This window comes from Melospiza georgiana, chromosome 9 (assembly GCF_028018845.1).
Source record: "Melospiza georgiana isolate bMelGeo1 chromosome 9, bMelGeo1.pri, whole genome shotgun sequence".
Taxonomy (NCBI): Eukaryota; Metazoa; Chordata; class Aves; order Passeriformes; family Passerellidae; genus Melospiza; species Melospiza georgiana.
In genome coordinates this window covers 25562683-25581843 of record NC_080438.1, presented here as the reverse complement: position 1 = coordinate 25581843, position 19161 = coordinate 25562683, and the positions used below count along the sequence as shown (strand labels likewise).

At 36.6% G+C, this 19161-nt stretch overlaps 1 protein-coding gene across 1 annotated transcript in view; it reads left to right on the top strand.

Moving 5' to 3' along the window:
* FAF1 (Fas associated factor 1) overlaps nucleotides 1-19161 on the top strand; it is a 145520-nt gene that overhangs the window by 82841 nt on the left and 43518 nt on the right. Inside the window, exons 9-12 of the mRNA XM_058030494.1 lie at nucleotides 12938-13033; nucleotides 13647-13773; nucleotides 14635-14698; nucleotides 15653-15734. Coding sequence (XP_057886477.1) covers nucleotides 12938-13033; nucleotides 13647-13773; nucleotides 14635-14698; nucleotides 15653-15734 — 369 coding nt within the window. The remainder of the gene's footprint in view (nucleotides 1-12937; nucleotides 13034-13646; nucleotides 13774-14634; nucleotides 14699-15652; nucleotides 15735-19161) is intronic.

Sequence of the window (19161 nt, the reverse complement as noted above, 5' to 3'; positions counted from 1 at the left end):
CAAAGGCTGCTGAAACCCTAGAACTTTCTTGTCATTAAAAAAATGTGCAGCAGGGATGCACTTTATGGATCTGAGCTGGTCACCTCTGTATGATATTGTGACACTGAAGAGATTCCTTGGATGTGCTTTCTCTGCCTTTTGGCATTTTCAAACCGAGTCTGGATTTCTCAAGTCCTCTTTAGATATTTCAGGTGACAGGAAGGCACAGAAAGATGAACATGTTATTTCCAGCTAACACTGAGATCTGAGAAACCGTTTCCCACTTGTCATGACTGTTTTCTTGGTGCTTGCTGAGAGATACTCCCTCTCTAGATATAAAGATATAAATGCAGACTATAACCTGTTTCTGATAGAGAACTAAGTCATATGTTATCTAAATTCTTTCATAAACTCCAAATTTTTTCTGTGGAGCAAGGTTCAGTTTTTTTATGAGTTCTTTGACTTTTCAATTGTCTTTTTTACTGTTAATAAAATTCTAGTATTTGATAATGAATATATTTATGGAGTGGAGTAAAATTTTTTGTCCAAGGAATAGACTTGACAGTGCAAATTTTGCATCTGTTTAATTTTTGATGCCTCATTATGTTGTGAGTTTCTTGTTTTTCATCCCCTTACTTCTCATGAGGAGTAACTTTTCTTAAAGTTTTACTCTCCTGTGCAATTTGCAAAGTGTTTGCATTGATTCCTTGTGCATTCTGAAGTGTGACCTATCAGTTTCAAGTGCTTCTTCCCTCCTAAGCTGCAAAAGGTAACTGTGTTGCTAAATACCTGTTGCATTTAATCTCGAGAATGTCCATTTAAATGAGTTTGCAAAGTGCATTATGATCTTTTACAATAAGGACTCATAAAGTCGAATTCATTGCTGGTATAAGATGAGCACCATCAAATAAAATTGCTTTGGTTTCTGCCAAAAGTCCACTCCATTGCAGTGCAACATATTGTAATCAACCTGAGTTTTTAGGAAAAGTTGATAGCAAATTTTGAGGTTACTATTAGCAATTAATTGGTTCAATGCTAAGTTCTTCTGTCACTGTAATTTTAAAGCATAAGGAACAGCAGTGATGCTATAGACATAATTATTTGTCATCTTTTACTGCTTTCTTCTTTTGCAAGCCATTGACAAATCTGCTTGATCTGCTGAGATGTTTTTAGCTGTTCTTGCTTTTAAACTCATAAACATGAAAGTTATTTTATTAAAAATGTCATGTTCATAGAACTTGTTAAAGGGAGTAGAGTTTAAAATTAGTGAACAAGGACTGACTGAGACTGATACTTTATATTTGCTGCTTCCAATTTCTGTCCTTCTATTGACAGAACCTGAAAATCAAAATGTGATAGAAATGACCACATGCACAGAGAAATATCTGCAGGGTAGATCAGGGCAGTGCAGATCCCTGAAGCACACATGGTGCTGGGAGAGAGAATTGTATCCACAGCACCACTCCACCTCTCCATCTACAAGCACACAAACAGCATTGGGGCTTTTGTGTCCCGGCAGAGGCAGCAGCAGGAGCTACAGTTCTTCCTTGAGTTTACACCAAACCAGTGGTAGTCTTCATGGACAGGGTTTTACAGGGTCTACTTTCTTTGAAGCACCCACCTATGGACAGCTGCTGGCCCTCACAAGCCCTGGACATCGCCAGGAGCTGAAGCAGCTTCCTGTCTCCTGCACCTGGATATTGTTTACTCTCTTTACTTCTCCTCTGCCCTTGATGCTGAGCTGGGCTTGTTTGCAAACCAATTACATGGTTTGTCATGTAGTAATAGCACCTTCTGTGCATTGAGCTGTACCCAGATTTCATAGGAGAGTGCTTTTGCTGTTGGTTTTAGAGATCCACTCCTGAGATAACTCCTACTCAAGAAGCTGCTTTGAAAATATGTTAAAAATTGCCTTTGCAGCAATTGTGGTTTGATCCACAAATGTATTTTGGTAAGAAGATTTAATTCTCTGGGAGATCCTTTTGTGCCTTCATCAAGCCCTGGATTGTCACAGAAGTGTCTCTCAAAGAAGTTGTGTTTCAAGGAGCAGCTTTGCAGCCCATTCTTGCTGGAGCAGGCAGAGTTCCTCTTCAGACTACTCACAAGGGGCATGGCTTGGCACAAAGCCGGAGGTGCTGAGATTCTTGGAATATTCCATGGAGAAACATAGAGAGATGCTTCAGATTGAGTTAACTGGAGTGGTCTTATTTAGGTGCTTTAACTCATTTTACAGAAACCAAAATACTCATTTCAGTGCCAAGTTGTTATAGAAGGACTACATTTGCTTCATGCCCTGCTGAGAGATGCTGGCAGGAGCTGTTATCAAAGACTCCTTTTCCCCTTAGTCATTTAATAGTAGCAGCTTCTCTTTTATTCTGTGTTCTCTGAGAGCAGAATAGGAAGTGATAATCTCCTTGGAATACAGCAGACACCTGTTTGATAAGTGGTAATTGCATTACTCCTGGAGGATTATCACAGTGGTGCTTGTTTCTTTGTAATGAAGCTCCACTCTTATAAGCAGAGCAGAACTTCACTAGAAGATACACATTCCAGGTAAGAGAAACAGAAAATAGGAAACAATCAGCCTTTTTAGAAGCTCATTTTTAGAAGTCAGTAGCACTGTGTTTTCAAGAGCTAACATTGCAAAAATCCAATTCCTCAGAAAATGATATCCACGAAGAAAAGGCAGCATAAAAATCCCATCAGTGTTTGAAGCATTTATTTGGAAGCAGCTCTGCTAGCACAACTGCTTGAACTGTGCCAAGGAATTATATAGTGCTGGAAACAAATCCAGGCACTTCTCTGCCATCCAAAGCATTGTACAATGTTGTGAAGTAAATGGCATCCCACCATAGACCAGAAACGTGCCAAGTATTTGGCTGATACTCTTTGTGAATGCAAAGCAGTTCCCAAGGTGTGTCTGTAAATATCTGTGGGCAATATGTGATGTGGATGGATTGTTGTTAGTTTATACTGTTTATTATTTTATTTGTTCCCGAGCTTAAAAACCTGTTAGTGGTTTTGTGTCTCTTCTGAATAGTGAAAAATAAGTAGTTAGAGATCAGACTGAGTAAAAACAATTATGACATTGTCTATATTGTATGGCAATTACATAAAGAAAATACCAGAAATTTAACAGGCTCTGTTGGAACATAAAAGCAAGCAAATGGAACAGGACAATTTTGAGGAAAGGAAATACAGCAAGACAGGTTAAACCTCTTTAGAGTGTTTTTGCATTTATGAGTCTGAATCCATGTTAAGTGCAGCTGAATTTTTCATGTTAGAGTATCAAAAGTAAGAGTACACAGTACCACAAAACACTATAACCAGACTTCAAAGCATGTGGTCATCCACAGAGAGCTGGATGAGTGGACAGTGGCCCTTTCCCATGTTTTCAGGGCCTAGAGGGATTCTTGTCCTTTTTTTAATTGACCTTTTCTTTCTTTACCTTGATCCTTCTCTCGATGGATGCTTTGACTCCTGGTATTTGTTGTCACCCAAAGACAGTGTCTCTTTAGCTTAGGAAAGGTTGGGAATCCCAGTTTATCTGTGAATAACACTCTGTTAGTTGCAATTTATCTTGGTTTAGTTAGAGAATTGTTTTTTTCAGTTCCAGAGCCCTTCAGGAATGTACAGTGAGTTATGACCTGTTCCCAGGCATGTGTGTTTTATAGATCAGTTCACACAGGTGTACTGATTAATAAACTCACTGGACCAATTTACATGCCTAAGTTTTAACCACTGAGTAATTAGCGAAAGCATTGCTGAGGAACTGGAAATTTGGGAAATGTGTCATTATTTGCATATCAGTATAAAGCAATTACTAAATTAAAGAGTGCACGTTGTGACAAACATGAAGCTCCTTTACTGTTGCTTTGTCAGTGCACATTAACATCAACTTGATGTGAAAGCCTGGCTTTCTCTGCATGAACTAAAAATCCTAAGGCAGAAGTACACAATGAATCACCCAGAGTTTGGAGGCTAGCACGCTGAATTGCCTTGGGGTTCAGACTGAGGAAAGAAAAAACTCATGTAAAAGACCATTGAGAAAACGTATCAGTGGAAAGTAATTAACTCAAGATCCACAATTAGCCTCATGGTCTATACTTAACTGTGTTCCAGGTCTTTCAGCGTTTATTTAATTCTGTTACCCTGTGTTTCAAATAGCTGCAAATGGCTTGGCAGATTTTTCATCCTTTTTAATATTTACAGTTTTTGTCTAACAAGAAGAATGAGCTCTGTAAGTGATCATGGGGATTTATTTCAGTCTCTCAAGTATATTTCTTTTTTAGCAGAATCCGTTGTACGAGGAAATATTATTTTCTTTGTGCTTCCTTTAAATATATTTGTGGTTTGAAGCAACATAAAGTACTACAGTAGCTGTCCTTCTGCTTTAATTCCTAATTTGCCTAACTAGGCTCAGTCAAATGAGAAATAATCAAAACCAGGGATAATTTTCATTCAGCCAGCAAACGACAGGGGTAGATGCACAGTAACACGGCTGGTGATTAACAGCGCCCGTAGCAGAAATTGGCATGTGTGTTCACCAGCACACCAGGGCTGGGTGTTCCCAGAGCACCAGGCACCACTTTTTCTCAAGCTCACAAGAATCCCGTTGTGTTTTGTGGAGCTGCCTTTCGGGTGGTTGTTGCTGCAGTGCCAGCATCCCTCCCCTGGTGTCTGAGGGACACGAGTGGCCTCCTCACTGTGCCTTGGAGCTCCTCCAGCCTCCCACACCATCCTCAAGATGATTCCAGAGCTGCCTCACCATACTTCTGCCTTCAGCACATGTAAAAATCTGCCAGGATTGTGGCAAAATAAGACACATATGCAGCAGCCTTTTGGAATTTTGGCAAATTAACACAGCAGTCTCTTAATCCTAATCTAAAGAATTTATCAAATTTTAAAACATGAGTAATAGTTCAGGCACTTTTTTTTTCTCTTCAGTTCAGAGCTCTTTAAACTTTCGGTGTTTTAACTCTATAGCATTCCTTTGTGATTTTAAGCTTCATTATAGTTCAGAGATCTACCATGGGAACACGACTGAAATCCTTGGAATGAATTTCCTCCGACCTGTGTTGACAGGTTTAAATTACGTACTCTGACACTGTTCTTGTGGCTGGATTAGAAACTTTTTTCCGAGTTAAACCTGTGATAAGTAATTGTCACAGCGCTCTGGCACAATGCTAATGTGAAGTGACGTGTCCAAACTGGCCTCAGTAACATGAAGAACCCCAACAGGTGTGAGGGGTGGATCTTCCCATGGGCCCTGCGGAACTTCTAACAGGGGAAAAATAGTAGAAAAAGTGAAATGAACCTTGACTAAAGCTGTCAGCAGTAATTATCTCAACAACACTTTGTGAGGAGTTAAAATAAGCATTACTGATTTATAACCTGAACACACTCCACGCTAGAGATGGTTTTTTTCATCCAGTTAGTGTTTAAAATGAAACGTTGAATACCTGTCAAGATTTTTTTTCTTTTTATTGGAGAGCCATAATGAAAATGAAGTTATTTTCCAGAGGAAGTTAATTTCAAGGGCTGTCAAATTTTTTTAACTCTTCTGTTCATTTTCATATTTGTGCAATAGTTTAATAAAATAAACAAACCTCAAGCATACTTGACTGTTTTTCCCAGCTAATGCTATTTGATGTCAAAAGACAAAGTGGCTAATGTGGAATTACATCCACTTTTTATTGTTATTCAAGGAGGGTAAGGGCTTACGTGGCAGTAGATGAGCTTTGGGTGTTTGATTTCTTTTTTCTAATATTATGTACTGAACTTGGATAACAATGTCTAGTTGAGCAGTACAGACTGAAGAGAGCCCTTCAGCTCTAAGTAGTAAATCTTCCTGAGTCAATTAATTGCATAGTACTAAAAAGCCCTTGTTTCAGTCAACTAAAAGAATGTATTTAATAATTTGCTTTTTGAATTGCAATATACCTTCATTTTTCATTGGGATACTTGCTCTTTGTTAGTGTGATAACACTTGTTTTATGTATATTATGTGTTTTAGTATGGATAGAAGTAGTTTTACAGTCTGTTACTATTAGAAAAATACTTGCTAACTTTTGAGAAAAAACAGGCCAAAGGTAAACTTTAGTTCACAGAAAATCTTGAATCTCTTGGAGCTTTAAACATAACTTTTAAACATGAGCATGCAGGAATTCTTAAATCATGTATCACTTTGCCTTTGTGAGATCATACATTGAAAAGAAGATAGGTTATTTATTGAATATAAACAGTGACAGGTGGTGGGTTTGGAAGAGTTGACCACCTGTTTGTTCCCAAGGAATTCAGTGAGAGTTTGAGCATAACAGGCTGCCCATGCACTGTTAATGATGCTTGGTTAAACACCAGGAGCTGCAGCCATGGCAAGAACAAGCTCATGTGAAAACTCTCTCATGTCATAGTGTCATTTTTCTTGAAATGATGAGACCTGGAGTATCCTCAGAAATGGCACGAGTTGCTTGTGAGTCCACCACCTCCTTCTTGCATGGATTGGTTTCTCTGTTTGGATCTCCAGCCAGGAAAGAGTGTGGAGCCATCTGATAATCTCTGGAGAACTGCAGAAGATTGCCAGAGTTCCCATACTCTTATTTTCCCTGCTTCAATAGTCACATGAAAGGGCTATGCAAAATACCCTTAGAAACTACAATTTTATTCAACTGTTTCTTTAATGAAAAACTTCCTACTCTTGTATTTCAAGTGCAAAAGCAAAACTTCACTCACTTGCCCTACTTCTCACCCCTGCCTTGTACACTTGGATTTTTCCTATAATTGCTATATCCTGTCCACCATACAAATATTCCTTGCTTTTCCTAGCTTTCTCAGTCTTGGAAAAGATAGGTTCCAAAAGGAGAATGGAAATGGGAGTGAGCCTCAGCTGTGGAGCAGCCTGACCAATCTAGTTCCAATGGTAAACAGCAAGAAGAAAAACTTATTTTTTAGGTGTTCCAAATAGATTGGTTTATCATTAGTTTTGTCTTATTACCTTACCTACTGTCAGTGCACTTAAAAAATGAAAGCATTTGATCCCTAAAATACCTTGCATCCAAATCCTTCTAGCAGTACCATGTGCATAGAATGTTTGATAGAAAAACAAGAACAGAAATGTTCCTTCTAGAGTTTTTCTTTTTTCTCAAAGGTTTTGTTTCTTCTCAAACTTCTTATAATTGAATTCAAAATGCAACTTTTTTCCCTGTATCTTCAAGAAAATCCCTCCATCCATCCATCTGATAAATTGGCATTTATCATACTCAGAAAATTAGTTTGTGCTATAATAAAAGGTCACATAACAGAATAGTAAATTTAATATGAAAATTGAAATGCTTGCTAATGCTCCTTGCTCAGACCTCTATCCTTATCCCTTCACTTGCCTGATGAGGAGGAAGAACCATCATGGTAATTAATGCAACGAGGAAAAGGATCAAATTGTGGGAGTGACATTCTCACAGAGGAGACACCTGCCAGTCATTGAGTATTTTGCTATGTGCACCTCTCTGAAGTTATTTATAATAATTGAGTGTTATGAAATGTACTTGGTCATGTTTATTTCTCTATTCTTAAGCCATGTAGCAGTGAGTAAACTGGTAATGGAAAAGGTAAACAACTCACATTTTGGGCACAGTGAAAGGGCTGTCACATGAGTATTTGAACCAGGATTAGTAGGTAGCACTGCATTTGTTTTTGATTGAGATTTTTTGGTGTGATATATGTGTATTACAAACCCCTATGTGTGTAGTGCAGCCTGCTAAGCAACCTTTAGAAAGAGCCCTTTTTATGGGAGATTTATGGGGGAGAGTCAAGTATCGGAAAACACGCTTTTTATTTTGTACACCAGAATCTTGTTTGCTTACTTTATCTCTGAGTATTAAAAGCAGAAAATGGATTTTTTTTCCTTTTCCTCAATAGAAAATCATGCTGTGAGAGGTCCCTGTTTAATTTCCTATTGAAGCAGATTGTATACAGCCAAACAAGACTCTGTATTAGAAGTTTAGCTACTTGAATAATTGGACCGATTAATATCAGTGATGTTATACAGAAATTACATTTTTAGGATCTTTTTATATTAAAAATCCAGAAGGTTTGTCCACTGCAAGGTTTTGGTTTTGGCTTGCCATTGTCAGGTATTGCCTGTTGCTTCACTTGCTGTGTGTGTGCAAGTGAAATCTGGCATCATTTATAGAATCTTCTCCTTTATGTATGGATCAAGTAGTCTCTGAATTTCTGTCTGATGCTTTGTGAGATTTACAGTTTGACCTTTGAATTTCTGAGAACAAATTATCAAGAATCTCTACTTTATGCCAAAAAGATGGTATTAGAAAATATTTTGTCATGGAAAAATACCTCTCCAGTGAGTTGGAAAGAATTTGTCATTTGAGTAGTTTGAAAATGTAACTGAAACAGTTTCTTCTTTTCAGTGGTCTTTTTAACAGCCAAAAGCTGTTTTCTTTAAAATTTACAAGCACTGAGTATTATAGCTCCATACAATAACTTGCCCTGATTAACAGGTGTCTGTATGTTCAGATAGATGGATTAATGTCCATTAAAGCAAATCAGTGTCCACACACTCCAAACCCTCAAAACCCTCATTGCTCTTGTAATAATCAAAAGCTGAACAAAGAGCACAAAATAAACAAATATTCCTACCTGCCTTGAACATTATACTTGCTTGTTCTGAGTAGTTCTTGTTTACAAAAAGCTTTATCCCTTTGCAGAGATGGGATCCCTTGATGGAAAGTATCCTGTGAACAGCACAAGCTCTCAATAATTGAGGATGAGGAAGGATGTCCTGTTCTGTACAGATTATTGCCTTAAGCTGGACACTTTGGGTGTCCCAGCTATATTCTGTAAGGCATTAGAAAGCTCTTACAGCTTCCTTCACTTTCCTCATTAGGTATGGCTGCCATTCAAATCTCTTTTGAGATGCTGTTTTTCTCCATCAGTGTGTGGCTGAACATGAGGAAGGCCAATTTGTCATATCCAATTACTCCTTTCCTGATGCAGTCCACTGAGCTTATAATTTTTGTATCAGCATTTCTCAGAGGAGTGAGTTCTGCAGCTGGAGTTCTCTGCTGGTATTGTTCCTTCATGTTCCTTCTACTGTTTATCTTTCTCACACCTTCAGCATCTTGATTAAATATCTCTGGACTGGTGCAAGAGGCTGGGTTTGTTTCTTCATTTGTAATTTCAGAAGTCTGCAAGAGTGGGAATTCAGTTGTGCCAACAAACTCTTTTAGAAGATACAAGGTTTTGAGATTATGGACTTGTAATTTTTCATATTATTCTGAGCATGAGGTGACAGCACTCTGCAATTACATGCTCTCAATAATATCTTTCTTTCCTTCAGGTATATTTGTATCATGAAATATTTGGGGAAATATAGTGGGTTTAGACTGTTCTGAATTCTATTTATAGAAGCTTCTACATAAAACTAATATAACATGAAGAATAATTTATTGTTTAAAGCATCTGGTCTCACTCCAGATTTGGCAAATATTTCTGGGTTAATCTGGAAGGTTGACAAAGAATCCTGCATGTTTGGATCAGAAAAAATGTTGCTTAAATTTATCCCTCGATTGCTAATGCTGGCAATTGAAAAACAAATCATCTCACACTGAGCATTTACAAATAGTATTAGTGTCTTAGAGCTGGAAAGCACAAGTGAGCACCAGACTATTTCTTTCCTCTCTAAACTGTAAGATTTTGTAGTGATCTTTCTCTTAGTAGTTAATATTTATTTCAGGTAACCTTTCATGCACTTTTAGTCCAGGTTGTACCCTTACCTTTTTGAATACCAGAGCTATTGAATCCATGTAGTATCTCTGCTGTTTCCTAAAAGGAGACTCTCCTGAAATGTTTGATATCTTGAATTTTATTTTCCTTCTCCTTAAAAGCTATAGGAAGCCAAATAGAAGATTAACTTTAAATAAATACAAGCATTGTCTACACAGTGTTGGACAAAAGATCTGGCTCTGGAGTTACTTTTTGCAAGCAATTTTCTTTATTTCTGATTTTGTTTCACTTTCTACCTCACGTACCTTCCAGTTCTGAGACAGTTTGATTTGCACAAGCATAATTTCCCTGCCTAAAAAAAAGAGTAATCTTTTTTTTTCTGCTTTTGTGTTATTTCTTTTATAACTTACACCTACCTTGTTGTTCATGCATGAGTCATGCAAATGCATTTTCAGTGTTTTTTCTTGTGCATGTGGAAGCCATCCCATTCAAGCTCTGGTACCCAAATAGGGGTGACTTTCATGCAAAAAAAGAAAAATTCAGAGAAGTGACTGACTTTGGAGGTTTTTTTCACATCCACATGGGCTCATAAGATAGAGAATATGGGTAATCAGGTAGTCTGGCTACAAACCAACTTTTGGGGTTGGTTCAGTTATGGGGTTGGTATAAATATTTTGTCCATTCCCATGGGAAGGTGGCTGAAACAATGATAATTTATTGCAATGATAATTTTCTGCATCTCTGTTTGGGAGGGGGAAGGTGCAGTATTTAGAAAGAAAAACCTCTCCTAGAGCAGTGTGAGCTCTACAGTTCTTGCCACTGAGACATTTCAGTGGTGCTCCCATCAGTACCTTGCTTTCACAGTGCTAGGAAAGGGTTTGTTGGGCTGCCTGGGAGGTGATGATGAGGTTTTATGATTTCCAAAATAAAGCTTGAACTTTTGTGGTGCAAGAGTCTTCCTTTGCAACAGAACTCTCTGTCTGTGAATGAAGATAACTTTATTCTAGAAGAATGTTGATGCCTGGTGTTTATTTTGGAATGAAGGCAGAACTGCTATTTCTTTTGCAAAAAAACCCCAACTTTTCAGAAAAGGGGGGGAAAAAAAAAGCAAAGGGAAGGGTGATTTCTCACACCAATGTGCACAAACCCCCAACATTCCAGCAACTGTGTGGAGAGTGGGATGAAACAGGCTCTGATGTGGAACCCCTTCTGCTGTTAGCTGGTGTTTGAGAGACGCTTTGACACTATAATATAGGGTTGCAAATTGGAATTGCAACACCCTGCAATTGGGCCAAGTGATGAAGCAGCACAATAACTGCCTGCTTGATCTTACCACTCTCTCTTTAATGTGCATGTAAAAGATACTGGGAGCCTTTCCAGGCATCTGTCAGGGGATTTGATGCTGTGAGAGAGGGAGCTGTGGTCTGTGTGTGGTTCATGTGGGTGTTTGTGTGTTTTACCAGCATTTCATATGGTGTGATAACTACAGGGCAAAGTTTCAGGTTTTATAACAGTTGGGTTTTGTTTATTATTAAAAGCTTATAAAAATAATAATTGAAATGGTGGATTGTGGCAGAGAATGCAGTTCTTATGCTCTTGTCACAGGAGTTTCATAGGTAATTGGTCTAGAGCTGGGTGTCATCTTTAATATTTCATTTACTCCAGAGAATTAAAACTCACTTCCTTTAAGGCGATTGCTGGGCTTTTTACACAGCTAAACTTGTGTTTAACCTTGCTGTGAGAATGTGACAGTAGGCTAGTTCAGACAGGTTAACATTCATTTGGTAACCAGCCTGCTTAATCAGCCTGCTTCAACCTGCAGCAAATTAAATCTCTGTGAGTTCTAGCAGGCAAGTGAGAAAGTCGCTCTGAATTATGTATAAAAAATAAATGGGGTATTTTCAGTGCTCATGGCAGTAAATGAAATTTAAGGCTTGTGATTTATTCTTGGATTTTTGTTGAGAATGATTGAAATGTATTTTACCCTAATGTTTTTACAGTCCAATTAGGAGAGTGCTGTATTTCTGAAATGTATAATGTAAATATTTTGTTCTGTGCCCTGCAAAAATACTAACAAGTTTTACAGGATCTAGGTGTTTTTCTATCCTCTCCGTGTTTCATCTGAAGAAACCCTTACAAAATATGTTTTAAACATACAGTCAGGACTACCCTTCTCCACATCCCTGAAAATTGCATAGCATTAAATACTTTGTCACTGGCAAAAACAATTGATTATCTTTATTTGGGAGTTACTTGCATTGTAAAATCACTCCAAATAGGTGCTTCTTAAATTGCTATTTGTGGTCATCAAGCTTGCTTCTCCTGGACTGCTGTGCTCTCCAGAAGAGGCAGGAGGCTGGGCAGAGCCTTTAAATGCAGAGATGGCACAGTTGATTCTGGTCACAGAGTGGGCAGTTCTCATTTTTAGGCATTATAATGAGTGTGTTTTTAAATGCAATATAGGACCAGATTTTCAAATATTATTGCTGTGTGTTTGCAAGCATCATAATAATTTTGTCTTTCAAATGACTGTAGAATTTTTCTAAAAATTGAGATTTAGGCATACAGCAAAGGGCAGAAGTGCTGTTTCTGTTGGCACTGGCTACTGACCATCCATCCTGTGGACTGTGCTGACTGCAGTGTCAGCAGTTTGGGTTGTGTGTCTTTGTTCATATGAGGAACATGGTGTGCACCCTTGACATTTAAAATCACCAAAAAGGAGAAGAAATATCTTTTTTAAGTTGCCAATGTGATTGTGTCTATTGCAATCTATGCTGATAAACAGATCTTTCAAAATAAAAATTTTTTTCAAGACAATTTAACTGATTTTAATTTTGTGTATCAGTACTTAGCATCTTTAACAATTGCTTCTTGATTAGCAAAAATAAAAATCTATATTTGCATCATCAATGCATAGAACTGTAAAAGTTGCAATGTATAGTAACAGTTCAAACTTCAATACTGGTTCAGGAGAAAGGGAAACAACTCAAGGCCCTTTGGAGTTTGCAATTCCATGGATAATTTGTGCATACACCTCAGTAAAACTCAATTGATGTTTCCTTAAATATTTTAATGTAAGGAATAATTTTAGTTTTTCAGCTTCTTAATATATGTTTAAATAATGCAGTCTTTAATTTGAACCTCTAAACAACCTTAAATTCTCCCCCCAACCTTTAATTGAGACCGTGGCTTTAATGAAGAACCATTGCTTGCTTTGTAGATGACTTTAGCCGTGTCAGGACTGACTTTTCCTTGCCATCGACTCACAGTTGGGAGAAGATCCTCACCTGTACAAACAAGGGAGCAGTCAGAGGAGGTAAGGACATCATCCCTGTGCTCCCAGTCTGCTCTAGGAGCAGGCAGAGACGCCTCAGGGTGCAGTGGTCACCATCCCTCCTGTTGTGCTATGTCTTACAACATCCATTAACAGTTCCTGCAATTGTGACAAAGTCAGGAACTGGGCAAAGGTGTCATTGAAGAAAAGGAGGAAAAAGAAAACAAACAAATCCCAGCAAAGCATCTGACTGGGGGAGATGACCTTAGCTCCTTGCACTAAAATTTTTATTTTTCTCCTTTGTATGGGTATTCCAAATACCAATGTAAAAGCCACCACTGTGTGGCTTTTTGCCCTCTTTCTTATGCAGCTTTCTTATACCAGCTCTGGTACCATTAGGTAGAAAAACAGCATTCACTTTGGATAAAATTTGCTCAGTTATGTGTATGCAGAGATTCTTAAATTATGCATTTTGTCACATAATATTTCTGTCAACCAGACTTCTGTTAAAAATTACTTTTGATAATGCTGTATAAAATAGTAAATTAAACTGCAGTATATTAAGTGTATTTGTCACTGTGTGTGTATTTTGTATTTCACTGAAAATGTCTGAAATAGAAGCTTACAGTGGAATTTGGGTTTTGTTTTTATGCAGCAATGCACTGATGTTCATATGGTTAGTGATAGTGATGGAGATGACTTTGAAGATGCTACTGAGTTTGGAGTTGATGATGGGGAAATGTTTGGAGTAGCTTCATCTGCCTTGAGGAAATCGCCAATGAGTAAGAGTTACAATTGACTGGGGGTTGTACAGCAGAGGTGAAGGCAGAGAGGTGGGAGGGGGCTGCAGAATTAAAAACTGGAAAACATCTTTTGGTTAGAGTTGTTTGAATGTCATGTCTGATGGATGTACCAAAGGAAAATACTGCACACATAACTGGCAACTATAAAAGCACTTTTCCATGGAGGGGAATTTTTAACCTTGCAACTGAAGAATAATAATTCAACTTAAAATTGACGAGTAACAAATAAAGTCAGAGAAATTGTGATCTCTATCCAAATGCACCTGTACATAAATAGATTTCCACTTTCCTGTTTTGAAAATACTATATTTCAATTTTTTAATGTTTTACTCATTATGCTGATCAAGTTTCTCAATGATTATTTGCCCTTGAATTATGAAAAGGATTGAGCAGGAGCAGTCAGTTACCTCCTACATGCAATTCCTGCATACTCTTTATTTACTTTAGGCTTGCATTAGTGTTACTTCATTAGAAGTTTTTTGACAGCAAATATATGTAACAATATGGAAAACTTTCTAACATTTCAATAGGAAGGTTGGAGCCTTTCAAGCCTTAAAGCAAGTCCAGCGTGCTAATGCTGAGCAAATGAAATATCACATTACACTGGACCTGAGGATTTTACTGTTTGGAAAACCTGAATATATTCATGAGACCCTCTAGGAATTTCTTGTCTTTCGAAAGGTTCATAGTCAATAGTCTTCCATGATGTTTATATGGTTCCTTGGTAACACTTCAGTAAGCTGGGAACATGAAATACCTGTGAAGTGAATGTGTTTGCATATTACAATCTGTTTCCATAGAGTTGCATTTCTTTTTTTTTTTTTTTCCCAATTTTTTAAGTGCCAGAAAATGCTGAAAATGAAGGAGATGCCTTATTACAATTTACAGCAGAGTTTTCTTCAAGGTAAGCTTAGACTGTTAACTGTGCAATTCTTATTACAAACTCAGTTGAAGTTAGTAAATAATGAAAATAAGAATAAACCAAGTCTACGTGTTTTCTTATGAGATTATAGCATATTTAGAAGTCCTAATCTAATTTATTTAAATTCTAATTCAGCTGCTAGAACTAGTTCTGAAGTAAAATTATTTCTCAGCCCAAGATGGAGTGGTTGATTTTTGTCCTATTTATTTTGCCACTATGTTGTACCATTACTTAATTATGTAAAGAACCAGAAGGATGAGAAAGATGGGTTATATTTGATAATTTTATTATGATATGCAGGAACAGAAAAGCTGAAACTGATTAGTATTGAAAAATAAATACATAGTTGCTGTAAGAGTTTTCACAATAGCAAAATGGTTGGGTAAATATTGACTGTTAAAAGACAGAGATATTCTGGATTTTTAAAAAACTTTATACTACCAAATGATGGATTGTTAAACAGTTGCTCGTTTCATTGAATTGGTAGAAGCTGCAAAGTAATGGAAAGTTTATGTATTTTCTGTTTTCACTCCAGTGATTAAATATTCCTTTATGTATATGAGATGCCTTAATCTGTAATGGAAGAATACCCTTCAATTAACCTTTAAGAATATAATAGAGAGAGAAAATAATTTGAAAATTGCGTAGAAATTTTACAGAAAATTGTGTAGAACTTAAGGTATTATACATGTGTAAGCAGAATGTTTTTATGATAAATTTGGTAAGGTAGTAGTTCATTACTTTGAGTTTTTCAAGGTCAGAAAACAAATGGGTCCTAAATATTTTCTTTCTGTCCTTTAGAAGTGTAATATTCATCTTTCTAAAGATTTAGCCAATGCATTATATTTACAGAATTTATGAAAAAGTAGAATATTGAAATGACTTGATTTTGTCCTTTTTTATTAATTGGAAATTTTATCTCTTTATCTCTAATAGATATGGTGACTGCCATCCTGTTTATTTTATTGGATCATTAGAGGCTGCTTTCCAAGAAGCCTTCTATGGGAAAGCAAGAGATGTAAGTGTGTATTAAAACTACTTTATTTAATATAGTGGGGGAATGGAAGTCACCTCAAGGGTTTCATCTTGATTTTTGAAAAGCTGAGCTACATTTTGGAATTGTTTTGCTTTTATTGTTTGAGAAGAGTTGCACTCATTCAGTTGACTGACTAAAAGACTTACCTTGGTGGTTGCTGAAATTGCAGTGAATAACTGATGCTTTCTAATCATTCAGGCTGTATTTTTACTGAAGCTCTTTAGTTGTCAAAGCTACTCTTTTTCTTCTCCCCTCCTCCCTTTTTTTCCTGAAATAATGGTGTCCTAGCACCAGATAACCCTGCCTGTGTGTCTTGTGGTTGACAAGTTCACTGTTGCATGTTGGTAACTCCTTTGAAGAATGGCTAATGAAATTGTAAATTTAAATTGGAAGCTCTCTCAAATACAGTGTGCTTTTTTCCCCCCTTTGTAGAGCCTTTATCTGCCAAGTAAGTTCCAGTATTAAGGTTTGGTTGTTTAGTTTTTCTGTATATCCAACCAGGCATCTCAAGTTTCTGTTATTCCATGCACAGTTTTAAAATCAGTATTTTAATAAAATTCGAATGGGGACAGTTTATTTAAGTTTTGGTGACTTGATTCACCATGGAGAAACCCAAAACCCTGCATAATTAAGCACAGATAAAGCTGAAACACAAACAAGAAAATCATGCTGTTTAAATTTACTTTTTGTTTTCTTGATAGATGTTTAATTTTAAAATGAAGAAAGTAGTTATTCATATTGGAAGGACTTTCTGTATTATGTTAGGGGCTGTTCTGATAAATGTGAGAATTATAAATCTACACTATATAGCTGAAGTTGACACATACTTAACACTCTAAGTTTAGTGAATATTTTCATGTCTTTGCACAGAGAAAAAATCCTGTGAATTGAACAAGGAAAGGGTGTGAGTTGGGAAGTTCATTTAGTGTCATGTCATCAGAAATGGTTGACAGTGTATCAGTGTAATAGTGGACAAAACTCATAAAGAACTTTCATAAACAGTTTTCTACCTATAAATGTGATATTAATGCAGTGCAGTTACTTAGTTTTTATTGCTCAAAATATTTCTTGTGCTACTAACATACTACTTTTGAAATTCGTGTTGCCTTACATTTTTAATATTTTGTGACTTATTCAGGCCAGGTCATCATCGCAATAAAACCATTGTGTATATTGTGTATAAAACATTGTTTGTGTATATATATATATATATATATATATATATTTAGGAGAGTATTCATTTTTGTTTGTGTTGTTTGGATTGTTGATTGTTGAGGGTTTTTTTCTGAATATTGCCTTATTTTGAAAGCTCTCCCTCCCACCTTTGGAATGGCATCATTTTTATTGTAATATTCTGATTTTAAGCAAAGATATGAGAATGTGGAAATACCATTTATTTTCACTGCTTTTCCCTGTTACAAAGTAATTTTTTCTGGAATTCAGAATTGAGGAAAGGGACACATTATTTCATATTTCTATAATTTAATTTCCTTAAATAATTTTAAAAATATATTTCAGTGTAAAAAAAAGCTTTGGAGAAATTGCAACCTGTGTGTCTTGTCTTCTAATTTATACTATGGAGGGCACTTAATTTTACCAGGGCAACAGATGAGCTGCAGGCACCAGCATTCTTCACATGAAGTGAGATATTGAGTTCCAAGAGTAAATAAAAACAAGATTGAAGGTTTAAATCCTCTACTAGGCTTTTTGAACTTATATGCTCATTAAATGTTTATTGGAGTGGTGGGATTACGAAGGATTTGGGCAGCTTCATCAACTGGTATATACTTAATCACTAAGTAAAACACTACATTTGATAGAGTGTTTCTCACGATGCCACACTCAATCCATCTTAATGAAAACCGCTTCAAACTGATTTAATTTGAGAGCACTTGGCAGCTTGAGTGCTCAGAGATCTTGGCCTTTTCTTGACAAATTCTCAACTCTGTCCAGAGCAGAAGGTGCACTCTGCAGTTCATGTCTAGTGACACAGCCATCAGCTGTGTTTTAAATCTGTATTTTGGATACTTTTGACCTCAAAAAAAAAAAAAAAAAAAGCCCAATGTGTATAAACATGAAGCTTTTTTCCAGGCATATTTTAATTTGGGTTGTTTGAAGAAAATTAACTTATGTCAGAATGTGTGTTTTGAATGCAGAATATGAGTTCAATTTTTTAAATGAAAATAGATGTTTCCTGTTAAATCTGTCTTAATTCATTTTTATTTAACAAAATGTTGCTTGAAAAAGAAATACCTTTTTAAAAAAGTTGAGGTGTTTATCTGCTGTGTTTGAGTCGTTAGCCAGTGAAAATTAATATACACGATTGGTGTCTTTTAAACTTTGGAGCAAACAACTTGCCACAACAACTCCAGTTTTTGATAGGAGAGGTGGAATGAGGTCAAATGTGGCTCTGCTTTAAAACCTGTATAACTTATTGCCACAAAAATACAATACCCAAGATACAGAGCCTTGCTTTTAACAGCCAGTGTCCTTGGCCATGAAATTCCCAACTGCCTCCAGCAGCCTGATAGTTAAGGGTGTTGTGTTTTCATTTCTTATTGCATATATGACAAGAAAATATTTTCAGTATTTCCTTTAATGGGGTCAGGAAGAGAAAGAGACAGAGGTTTATTAAATCAACAATTAAGCTGGTTTTTGTGAAAGTCTTCCTCTGTCTATTGGAAAGAAGAGTTCCCCTGTCACTAAGTTTCTGAAGAATGGGCTTGCTCTTGCTGCAGAGCTACACTGCCATAGGAGTTGCTGCACCTGATGCCATGGAAAAAATCTTATAATAGACATTTTTAACAAGGTGTTTGGGGAAGGTGTCTTTGTGTCTGAAAGCAGTTTGTGGGTGTCCTGTGTTCTGAGACATCAGAGGGTCAATCCTAACTTATGGCAGTATTGTTATTAATACTAGATTTTAATTGCTATATTGAAGCTTACTGAGTTATATATGAGAGTAATACTAAAGTATTTTCTTTTATTAGAGCTTGTTTGTCTTTTTGTTTTTATAGGTGGTTGCTACTCTTTTATTGAGAGAAAGAATAAAGACATTGCCTTTGCCTTTTCAGGAGCTCTTATCTTTATATACCTCTGTCAGCTCACCTCCTGCTCCTCTCTCAACCTTTCTGTCCACTGACTTTTAATAAATATGTGAAACATCTCTCTTAGCACAGATTGGTATTGTCACCTCAATATATATTCCTGCATTCTGAAAATGACCGTGTTTTTCTACTCCTTGAATTCTGTCTTTTAGGTTCAATTTAGAGGCAGCACCTTCCCTCTCACATATGGGTTCTTTATTTCCTGAATACCCAGAGCAAAATATGCTCCTTCCATGATTTGGTGTGTTCAAATAAAAGCTATTTTTTCCCCTCTTCCTTGGTGGTAGCAGAATATTCTTTCATAC